This window comes from Emydura macquarii, unplaced genomic scaffold, assembly GCF_026122565.2.
Source record: "Emydura macquarii macquarii isolate MOO-44397 ecotype Brisbane River unplaced genomic scaffold, CSIRO-AGI_Emac_v2 contig_705, whole genome shotgun sequence".
Lineage (NCBI taxonomy): Eukaryota > Metazoa > Chordata > Testudines > Chelidae > Emydura > Emydura macquarii.
Window position 1 is genome coordinate 2,291,450 of NW_027130842.1, and position 12,233 is coordinate 2,303,682.

A 12,233-nucleotide genomic window follows, 5' to 3' on the forward strand; every position below is an offset into this window, starting at 1 on the left:
ACATTATCTCATTCTAAACATTCCTCTTCAGCAGCTCTCAAAAGGTGGCTCCTCTCTTATGATGGAGAAGCCAAAAGAAATGTCTGCCAGCCACAGCCAAAATCATTTTTCAAGTAGGATGAATAAACTCTGGATTCTAGCTAGTTTTGAGGTACCTATTCAGTGAAAACCTACACCTATAATTCTGTATAATGTATATTCTCAAGATGCTGTTGGCAAACAGGATACAAATAAGTTTCCCATCAAGCACACTTGTGTTTCAGGACTGTTTCCCTGTTGCTGTCTTTTATGTTAATATGCATTTGTGGTACTGCAAGAACTGAAACTAAATGAATGTATTTTTTGGTTCACTGGCAATTTTGAAAACTTTTTTTAAAAAATTGTTTCAGGTCAAACAAAATAGGAAACATTTTGTTTCAATTTTGGGTATTTGTTAACATTTAAGGAAATTTAACAGAAATATTTCCTTTCAAAACTGACAAAATGAAACATTTTATTTATTTGTTTATTTAACAATTTTTTAGGGTTGTTTGACTGAAACAAATCAGCAAAATTCACGCAAATTCGCAAAGTGTTTCAGTGTCACTAAATTTGCATTTTTGTCAAAAAGAGTCTTGGTTAAAAAAATGTTGCCAGCTCTAATCAAGATAACCAGAGAGTTGCAGTTATGTCAGTGCTAGCTATTGAACCACTGATTTTGGCCTGACTTGCCAGTATTCATTCCCAGTTACCTTCATTCATGCAAAGCAAAGACCTTCAAAAAGTGTATGTTTTTGTGAGTCCAAATGGTGACTCTCAAATTGACCAGGGGCACCTAGAAAGAACTACATTCTGTCAAGAGCAGCAGGTTTTACATGCCCCTAGTTTCCCTAGAGAAGTATGTCTTAAATGTGTTAGATCTATTATATATACTTTTAAAATAAAGTAGCCATCATGACAACATATCAGATTTTCAAGGTGGTCTTCACTAGTCCTCCTCTTTTTTTCCCCCCTCATTTGAAAAATTGCAGGTACAATTTTCACTATTATTTACTACAAGAATAGTGAAGATCATTTGGATTCTGTCTACTTGATTCCATTTACAAGTTAGGTACGCAGCTGCCCAAATGACCCTACCTGTAGGCGCATAATTGCACCCCCACTTTTGAGGATGCATAAAGCAAGACCAGCTTTTGAAAAACTAGAAGAAGGTATTAGTAATAAAGAACTGAAAGAAAGCAGTGGTAGCCTAAGTCTGTCGGCTCAGTTTGGATGTGTGGTTTGGTTAAGCACCTAAATGTTCAGAGGCTTATCTAAAGCTCTCCAGACTTCTTGGGTCTACAAATATTGGACTGGACATCTGAGAACAAGCTTTCTTGGGAGATTTCTGGTACTTTCTGTTTCCCACCAAGCTGGTAAATACCACAAGGACAGTCTTTCTTTCATAGTATTTTGGAACTTCTGCTTCTTGTCCCAGCTGGGACCAGGAAGTGCAGAGGTGAACAAAAATGAAAAATAATAATTGGAAAAAAAAGTTAACTGAATTTTTTTGTATCTTAGAAAAATAAGAAAAATCAGCCTGCGTTGAATCTACGCATTAGGCAAAGGTCTGGGTCATTACTTACTGTAGTTGAAACAGTTCACTCCTCCTTAACGGAAGCATCATTCCTTTAAGAAGCTTCAGTTGCATGACTTGTTCCAATAATAGAAAAACAACAACATGAAACAATCAAAATAAAGCTATTGAAATTATACCAACTTGGGATAAAACAATAACACTCGTCCTTGTCATGGAAGTGCAGCCATGTGTTGTACGAATGTGTCAGTGCTTGTGGTGTATTACTTTATATCATCTATTTGTTTTCTTTGTTCTTAACTCCTTTGTTCCAAGGGTCAGGATATCCTGATGCTAAGCGCTCCTGCAAAATAACATTACAACAACAATGGCATAACACTTAAGGAGCACATCACTTTTTTCAAACCAGGGCCACCTGAAAGCACTGAATAGTTAGATCATATTCAACAAATATGCTAATAATACAGCACCACAGCCTACATTAAAAATAACCATATTTTTTAAGAACATTGCTGCCTCTAATTTGAGGTGGGACCAGTAAGATAAACATGGCAAAGGATGCTAGAAGAGTGGAAATATCATGCTGCTCCTGCTGATGTTGGCATAACAAGGAAAAACTTGTGCATTCTGCTTTTTTTATACTTAAGGATGTTAACTTCAATTCCTTCACTTGGATCTTCTTCCCTGATGAAGGAAGATCCTGTTTGTTTGCCAGTTTATTTTTCCATCTGTAAAAGAAACAGGACACTAGGAAAAATTCCTATTAAATGAACTTTCTGTAGTTTTATTCAAAACAAAAAAGGAGATGGTACAGTAAGCTGCCCCCATTCCATCAGTTCCTTCCTGCACTCCTAAACAAACACCAAGTCTGAAGGATAACCCAGCACTAAAAGGAATATAGATTGAGTGCCAACTGTATAAGAACAGTAAAAAGCCAGACAAAATAAAGGGTCCTGCTATTTGGTGATGTGAAGCAAAAGAGAGAAGAGATTGTTGTAACATCTGTCTAAAAAACAGAGATCATACATGTTCAAAAATGTCCCAGCAACCGCATTTGCTAGTGAAAGTGCTACAGATACAATACCCCACCTCATTTGTGTGTGTGACAGAGCTGTTCAGAGCAGACCCCAGACATCTTTTGTCTTGTCTTTAAAGATTGGTGATGATAATTGTCTTCTGTGTGCAATCAATGAGGGATCACTAGCCACCAGTTAATGTCCTCACATGAACTTATTCCTTCACTCAGGTGGAGCCTTGCACCTAGCCGCCAAAATAATAAATCCACAGGGAGAACTCCCATGAAAAAGTGGAATTTCAACAACTTACTTTTCCTTGCCAGTCAAGCCCTTTCTTTCTTTCTTACTTATTGTTTTTATGATTATTTTTCTTCAAAAAAATGGAATTTAAAACCGAAGCTGTTTGTTAAGATTACACAACAGCATCAGACTTGTGAATGCAGATCTTACTGCTTTCCTGATTCACTTCTTTCCCAGTTAACTTTGGAATGTGAATCAGTGTTATTTCCCTTGCAGCTGAAGGGCAGCTAAGGTTACAGAGGGATTTGACTAATAGGCCAAAACCCCCTTTGGGTTTGCTGAGAACCAAATGACAGAGAAGAGGAAGAAGACGGAGGTGGGTGGGCAGGAAGCCTATTTAATTGCATTACCGTGTAGATAAATTCAAACAGTCTTCTTAATATCTTCATTATAATGCGGTCATTAGTGGAAGGGAGGGATGGCCTTCTGCCAGTCTAGCCAGAGAGAGACAGCTGTGAACTGGTTCTGCTGAGCTGCTCAAGCTTCTCTGTTTATTGAGGGTTACTTCAGACTGCAGGGCATGATTTGGTGGAGCTCTTTTCTTTAATAAACCAGCAGCTGTTTACCTGATAGCTCCTGATAACAAACCTGTAGATGAAAATGTTCCTTTTGCTGCAACTTCCAGCGCCTTGCAGTAGGGTGACAATCCCTACAAACAAGCAAACAAACAAGCAAACAAAACAGTAAGAAGAGAGAGAGAGAGGAAAAGAAAAATACCTCACTGGCGTCTCTCCCCCACACCATTTTTTTTTTCTGATGTTCCAGCTGTAGTCTGGGATTAATTAAGTGTTGTAACTTGGAGCCTGAGACAGACGGCGAGTGGAAAAAAAAATGCATCTATCTCTGAGGAGGAAGAAGTACAGTAACTCCCTTCAGCTCACTTGCCAGTGGGAAACCTTGGAAAGCACATCTCTCCGTGTTTGTCAAGAGGCAGTAGGGGTACTGAGGCTGCTGCAGCAGAAGCCTTTTCCTTAGTTGTGGGGGCCCATTTTTATTGTTTTCATTGGTCTCTGGCTGTGAAGTGTGTCCCTAGTCCAACAGCAGGAGCAGCCCTTTCTGGAGAGCACAGGACAGGATGCCCATGCTAGATAGGTTTTTTAATTCAACAGAACTGGGCAGGCGGTGGAGGACAGGAGAAGAGTTTATGCCCTTTTCCATGGGCAGCCTGCCCAGCTATCAGCCGGGGACCCTAGCCTGCAAGTTGCCTGAGATGATCAGGATGGTAAAGCTCATTTGGAAATCCAAAAGTGAACTGCGAGGGACTAAGCAGAGAGGGATTTTGGAAAATGAAGATGCTCTGGGCGGTTTATCAGGTATATTTAATATATTCTGTAAAAGGTGTAATCTCATCTAATCTTGCAACCTGTGTGTGTGTGTTTAGGTACACAGGGGAAGGCAGTGGCTGAGGGGAGAAATGTGGAGCTCTGGGACTTAAGGGTTGTGACTGACATACTAATGTATTGAAATCCTTTACAGCAGTTTGGCCAGACTCTGCCTGCCCACTCACTCTGGGGAGTACCTGTTTTATGACAGGCAAACGAAATAACAGGGTTATTTTCACCATCAACCTTGATGGTAAACAGCAGGCGAGTAGGTTTAGTCCCTGGTAGATCAATCTGCATGACAGTTTTGTAAGGCTGCTCTAAAAATATATATGTTTAATAGTTTTTGAGCACCGTGGCCTTATTGAAAAATGTAATACTGCCAGTAATAATCCTAAAACATGATTGTGTGTGTGTAGAGGGACTAGGAACCAGGTCTGTTCTTTGAGAATACAGCGGTGTTTTTTGGTGTGATCACAACAATTGAAATTAAAAACTAGAAAGGAAGGATGTGGTTATGGCTTTGACATGTGCCTCAGGAGAGTTGGCCACCTCTGCCACAGACTGCCTGGATGATCTTGGGATGTCACTTTGGACCAGGTTTTTAAAGGTATTTAGACACCTGTAGATTCAGGTAGGCACTTAATGGAATTGTCAAAAGCACCTGGGTGCCTAACTCTCACTGAAATCGATTCAGCAAGGTTCTTAAGCAGGTACAAAATGGAATTAACATTTCCTTTCTCCTTTCTTTTGTTACAATCTGTTTAAATTATAAACTGTTCAGGGCAGGGACATGTAAATACAACGTTCAGTGCAATAATGGCACCTTGATTGTAATTGGAGCCAGGTGCTACCATCATGCCAATAATGATAATAAATATTAGCACTTCATAGGAAATCATCCTGCATATGGAGTAAGTATGCTGCGAATATTCTGGAATCCATTATAGAGAGCTCATCACACAATATGGATTACTTGAGTAGTGTGGGGTGAGGGCTTGTATGTGTGTGGGTCACTTCTGGTGGGACTGAGCCTGTGCTGCTTGACATAATGAATTTGGGAATGACTGGGCAAGGCAGAGGTAGCCAGTCATCTGTGTCTCATCCTTAAATATTCCTGTTAAAAACCATATCATAAAAAGGTGCTTAGCTCATTTTTATTTTGAAAGGGGGAGAGGAGAGAAAGTCTGTCAAGCTCCAGAGAAAATGTATTACTTTCCATCTCAGCTGGGACTGGGAACCATTTTTTATAATTTTTCCAGTCACTTTAATGCAAGTCTTTCTACAGAGTTTGTCTTGGGTAAAGGAAGGGGACTGTATTAAGTGTGTAACAAATGAGATGGGGAGACAGTGGAGCAAACTGATGGGATTGTGAGGTTTGTGTGGCAAGTGGGAATTGAATGCTCAGAGGGATGGATTTTGGTCAAAGAGAAATGAACCGATGATTCATCCACCACATTGTTCATACAAGTAGTGCTGGAAATATTCAAAAAAGCCACCTAGGCAGAAAATACAACCACGTCACATTCAGAGCAGCTACAGTTTATTTAATGAAGAATGTTCCCCTTAAGACCTCTGGAGGCACCTGTGGGTGTGTATTTAAGAGAACACGTGGGGGTGGAGTGGAGAGTAGTGGGTGATGTATGGCGGAAAGGGACAGTGAGAGAAATGTAACATTTTAAAAAAAATATAAAGAATAGATAATTATCTTCATGGACTCTGATTCTTCCACCAGCAGGATGTGAGTAATTCCCGTTGACTCAAATAGGTATTACTAATATCCTGTGAAGGGCTAATCTGGCCTTATGGTGCCAATTCTACTGTTATACCAGTGTAAATCCATAACTCATGACCTCAGTTAATTTACACCACTGAGAAAACAATATGACTCCATAACTTTGAACAGTTAATAAGTCAATCCAGCATGTGATGAAGGCGACCTGGGTCGTTGGTTCTCCCCCCCTCCCCCCCCCCCTTCCCTATAGCAATTGTCATGGCGGTTTCCCTTTTTTCTGGGCTATTTTCATCATCATTTTGTTCAGCAGCTGAACAAAATGAACTGTATGTGGGGAAGCCAGTAAAAGTCTGTCCATCAGAGAGGATCTAAACATTAACTCAAAAAGCAATCTGCCTATCTTACCTTCTCTGCTTCCCCCATCCTTTGCCACAGTCATCTGAAATCATCAGTGGTATGAAGTACTTGCAACCTTAGTTTTGAAAAATCTGCCTGTGCCAGAATGGCTGGTGAGGCACCATAGTACAAACATTGCTTGCTTTTTGCCTCACCACAGCTGTTGGAGACTCACATTCATAGCACTTGCCAAATCAAGGGTGTTTTTGTTTACATTTTGACGTGTCCTCATGATAACTCATCCTACATTATATCACATAATCTGAAGTTATATTTTCCTTACTATAGCTTACGAGGTGAAGTAAGAGACTGAACAAAAATAAGAGAAAATGTTGGGATGTTTTGGAAGGAAAGGGAAGTTGTCAGGATTTCTGCTGTGTTTTAAAGATCTTATTGTGGAGGTTCCTCACTTAATGTGGGCTGAATCCAACCTCCAACACTAAGATTGAGTGATCAGACTAGACTCTTAGAGTTTAAATCCTGGCCCCCCTGCTCCGCCCCATGAGAACCTCATCTGAGTCCTACAGATCTTGGGGTCCTCCATAGCAATCAGGAAATATGCAGAATCTGGATCCCCTCTCCCAAATTACAGTGTTTGCTACATACATAATTGTATGAGAAGATTAATCTGCAAAATTTCTGGTGAGATATTTTCCTTAAAAAATTTTGAAAATCAGATCATATTAGCTTGCTCTTGCCAGCTTTAAGAGGCATGGCAATTATATCTGCTATGTCTGCAGACCTTGCTTTCCTTCCCTGCCCCTTGCCAGTTGTTGCTTAGTAATTTTTTTCATTTAAATCCCTGTCTGTGCTAGCACAAACCAAAACCCTGTGTGATTTTTGGAGAAGAGAGTGTCTCATTAACTGTGGCAAAAGCAGGTTAGCACATATACATTACCTCTCTCCCAATATGCTAAACAGAGTTAAGAACTAGAGATGGTGGAATAATGGAATGTAATTAATTTGATGGTGGGGGGGATTAGAATTAATCATTATTCAAAATGTTTGCAGCAGATCGAATAATAGAAACATTTATTTGCAAATAATGTATTGGAAGAAAAATGCCAGAATGTACTGGATTCATTATTTTGACTGAATAACTCAACCAGCTCTAACTAGCACCATGATTGAGACAGACCCTTCCCTACCCAGCAGGGCTTGAACACAGTTTAAAATGTTTGGTCTGTAAAAGGAGGCTGTGTTTTGAACTGTGCTCATTTTCTACCACCCTTGCTTAATGTTCTGCGTAATTATCCTTTTCTTCTCTTGGGTCTCTCTCTCTTTCTCCCTCTCTGGGCTTGTTGATGTGGTTGAGTGATGTGTAGTTTGAGGGTGTGATTTCTAAAGGACATTAATGTGTTGCATGTGGATTGGTCTGTGTAAACCCTGGTTGTGTGCACTAAATGTTTCCTAGTGCGCTTTCACATAGGGCCGTTTGAAACTATGTTAAAGCACATTAAACTGTGCAGGTGGGCACTGACTGTTTCCTATACAGACTGCATTAACATGCTGCAATTTAATTGATTTCTAAATCGCACCCCTGTCAAGTGCATTACCCCAGTGTGTAGAGAAGCCCTATCACTCACACTGACACATTCATACACATGACATCTCCTGAGAGAAGACTGGGTTACGATACTTAGATTCTTCAGGGCCTTCCAGACACAAGTGTTTGTGCGTTTCTGAAATGACTTGAAAAAGCTTTCCCACCTCCCTTCCTCTTTCTCCTGCTCGCTGCAACTGACCTCTCAGATATGTAGGCTCTGATTCACACGTGTGTCTTGCTCATCATTAATAGAGGAGTCTGTCTCATTTAGAAATGGAGAACAATAACTAGAGACACCCGCACATCCTCTTCCAGTCCATGCCGAATCCTGCAAGTAAGATAATTTCCTCTGCTCATTGCTTTGCCTCTCACTCCTCCCTCTTTGAATCCACTGTCTCCTCCTTCTCCACGGAATCACTTTCAAATTTCATGTCATTGCTTTTAGGGCACTAAATAATTCTTCCTGTGCTTCTCCAACCTTGTCTCTTATCACATCCCCACAACCCCCAATTGTCTCTGCTCTGCCAATGGTGCCAGCCTCAGGAAACCACTTGTCCACTTTTCCCACAAATATGTCAGCTCTTCCTTCTACACTGCCCTCTCTCCCTGAAATGTCCTTCCTGAGCTAGTCCACAAAGCCACTAACCACTCTTTTAAATCCTTCCTGATGACCCATTTCTTCCTTGAAGCTAAAGAAACATGTTGACTTGCATTCTACTTAATATTTTTGTCCATTTCTTTCATCAGAACCAAACACTTTTGTCCCACCATGCTGTGCAATATTATTAATATTGCCCTATCCATCCTTCCAGCCTCACCATCTTGTTACTTCCTTGTTAAATCATGTCCAAAAGGAGTTTGTAATCTCACCAGGTCAAGGATCTTGATAAACCTTTTGAGTGCCACTACAATCATTAGCCCTTGAGAGGGGACTCTCCCTACACTTTGAGGGCCTGGCTATGCTAATTTGCTAATTGAATCAGTGAGATGCTGAGTTGAAGTCAACAGGAATTGACTGTGCTCAGAACCTTGCTAGATCAGACCCTTTAAATGCCCCTTCCAAGTACCTAAGACACAGTAGATAGTTCCAGTGTTTTGTCTCAGCATTTGTCTAGTTCCTTACACTTTTCCTTGGACTGAAAACAACTTCATTTGTGCACTGCTGAGATAGGCACCACAGGCAGGAAGGCTGCTTACTACATCTATTTCTGAACAAAACAGGGAACATTGGAACTTGCCAAATGTGTTGTTTATTGGGGACAAAGAAAACGAGTTTGCTTGAAACAAGGTAACTGGGTAACTTTAACTCATGTTCTGGCCATGAAATTGCATTCAGTTAATATGATCATTTACTGTGGTGGAACTGAAAACTCTTTGGAGGTATGGAATATGTCTTTCTACATACTTGTAAAGTTACAGTACAGTATAACTGTTTATTAAAACAATGAAGGAGGTTTGTATGCAATATGATTTTTTACAATAAGTAGGTGATTTAAAGCCAAATCCAAAGGCCTCACTTTTTACTTAGGCCTCAGTCTTTACTCAGGCAAAACTTCCCTTGATGTTGAAAGGAGATTAGGAGAGTAAGAACTAGAACTGAGCAAATAGTGTGTGTGTGTGTGGGGGGGGAATATATGCAAATATTTTCACAAATTCTAAATGGCTTTTCAGTTTAGTCATGCTGGCACCCAATTTTTGTTTGCTTTCCCATGAACATTTGTGCAAACTGAATTTTGTTTGCAGGAATATCGGGAGCAGCTCTTTGGGCAGCTGTTTAGCAGTGCACACATACAACAGAGGAGAGGTAGTGAAGAAGAATATCATATACGTTGAAACACCAGGATGTATTTAGGTAGACAGAATGTAATTATCCAAATTGGATTTTGGCCAAGACCTTGGAGTTAATGCCCCTGATGCACCCCCCACCCCCCCCCCAAAAAAAAAAAAAAAAAGTAAAAGCAAATTTAATGACATGCCAACTCAGAACACCTGTTTAAAGAATGATCTAAACATTAATAGGCCAGATCCTTATATGGTATAACTTTGTGGAGCTCCATTGTCCAGAAGAAGGACAGGAGACACTAGATGTAGTATAATTAGACCAGAATCTTATTCTTAAATGTCTGGGTACAGTGCAGGTAATTCCATAATCATTTCAGTATATACCTGGTAGTTTTCGACAGCACTCCTCCTTACCCATCTTGGTCCCCAGCCAACCCTCAGCTGGGACCTCGCCATCTCTCCCACCTCGAATGACAGTTAAGGGGAACTACAAAGGGGGAGGGATCGGCTCCCAGCCCTACCACAGAAGCCCTGAAGCTCCTTGTTTCTAGCATACCTGCACTGGACATCTGCCATTATAAACCAGCTGTTCTTCCTAGCTTTGTTGGGTTGTTTCTATTCAAAATTTACTTTTTTTTCTTCACCTTTCCTTAAAATTTTAATATATTTACCAATATGAATTCTGTGAAAAATTAAAAAAGTTACCAGTAGGATGAGTGATCACTGTGTTATAGGTGTGCTCGGCTGGATGTGTCCATTCTCTCTGAGCCATCTTTTATTTGGCAAGAGAGCTACAAAAGCTAAGTGTATTGCTTGGGATAGACTTGCTGATGTGCCATTTAGCTTCTTGATTTTTTATTTGTAAATGTGGTAGATAGAGTACATTGCAACATGTGCTTAAAAAGGCATGAGGCAAAATTACCTAACATAAGTTCCTAGTTTAGGAGTCGGAAAAATATGCGCTGGAAGCTTCTTGCGTGAGGGGCTATACCCTGCAGAATCTTCTGTTGCTGACATTTTGCAAAGTGTTCTTTACTTTCCAGATGCCACAAGGAAATTATATCCCTGAGGATTAACCTTTCCCCTTCATTGTAGTCCATTTCCCTCACTCCTGCCATCTACTGAAGTCTTTCAAACTATGTCACCCATGATAACCTCATCAGCACACTCAAAATATTGACTTTGCACAAGATGACACAACAGTTCAGGGAATAAGGTTAAGGAGGAATTTTTATGTATGGGTAAACTGGCTCAAATAAGAACCTCCCATGCTTCCCATCCTTAAATCAAATCTCTTTGGGATGTTTGAAAAACTTCAGTTGACTTCAAGTTCATTTTCTTTCATTATTTGCCATATGTATGCACGTAGGCACTTCCTGGTTCTGGCCGGAACCAGAAATGAAAGCATCATAATATGGGAGTAACACTGTTCCTCCAGTCTAGCCAGAAAGCCACAAACCTCTAAAACCCAACAAAAAAGTCTCTTGTGAGATTTCCAGCCGATGGCCCCAATTCAGCAAAGCATTTACATCTGTGTTTAACTTTAAGAATGTGAGTAGTCCCATACCCTTTCAGCAAAGAATTTAAACCTGCTTTAGGTTAAATTAAGGTTAAGCACATGTTTAAATACTTTGTTGAATCCAGGCCTGCATTTTCAGACACAAGATGTTTGGATTACGCATCTCAGTTCTTAAGATATCTTCATCACTGTCCCCATCACATTCCATCTTGCAAAGCACATTTCCATCTGTCTCTGCTATTGTTACAAGTAATCCCTAAGATTACTGTATTTGAAAGAGAACAGAGAGGGGGATATCTCCTTGATTTTTGTTTGTTAACTTTCTGGTGGTGACAACACCTCGTGTTGAGACACTTCCACTGTTTTGTAGATGACCAGCTGCACTTTCTGTCTCATGCTTTCACAAGATGATGTAACTCCCTTGTCCTGGACAGAAATGCGTGACCTGCTAGAGGATGTTTGCCAGTAACAGCAGCAACAAGATGTGTGCACAGAGAGAAAAGGGAGGGAGGACAAGGGCAACATGTGCTGCTGCTGCCGGGCCTGGCCAAAAGATTCTTCTAAGCATCAGCAAGGGAGCAGAAAAACCTTTAGCAATTTCTAACGATTATTTTAGTGCAATTTTGGGCCATGCTGTTTGAAGAGTGTTCTGTCAGAAAATGGAATTTTGGAAATTAGTTATTAGAAGTTGCCAGGATTCCTTTAAGCGCTGTTGTACCGAAACCATTCACAAACCAGGATATTCTGAGCCTGATCCAAAGCCACCTGAAGTCAGTGATAGTCTTAATGTTAGCTTCAATGGGCTTTGGATCAGGTCCAAAGTGCTCTTTTGCGCTATTAGGCACAGCGCTGCATAGTGGGTGGCATAAAGCAATTCCTCCTCCCTGGGAAGCTTCTGAAGAGGCTGGCATGATCCCTCCCAGAGCCCTCAGGCATGCGGAGTGAGTGTGCCCTTTTCACTTTCCCTTAGGAGGGTGCAGAATGTTTCCATCTCTGCCTGGCCAGCTCTGGCTGATACAGAGAAAGAGATGCTAGGAAGCGGGGGAACTTCTCTCCGCTGCT

General features: G+C 40.7%; 1 protein-coding gene across 4 annotated transcripts in view; it reads left to right on the forward strand.

Annotated features, from left to right (window-relative positions):
* Positions 1-12,233, forward strand: part of PDE7B (phosphodiesterase 7B) — a 240,436-nt gene that overhangs the window by 128,063 nt on the left and 100,140 nt on the right. For 3 of the 4 annotated variants that reach the window (XM_067542268.1, XM_067542270.1, XM_067542269.1), the window contains exon 1: positions 2,905-4,184. The exons of the other annotated variant lie outside the window; for it this stretch is intronic. In XM_067542268.1, coding sequence (XP_067398369.1) covers positions 3,947-4,184 — 238 coding nt within the window. In that variant the 5' untranslated portion in view covers positions 2,905-3,946. Of the gene's footprint in view, positions 1-2,904; positions 4,185-12,233 lie in introns of those variants that run through there. 4 annotated transcript variants of the gene reach the window in all.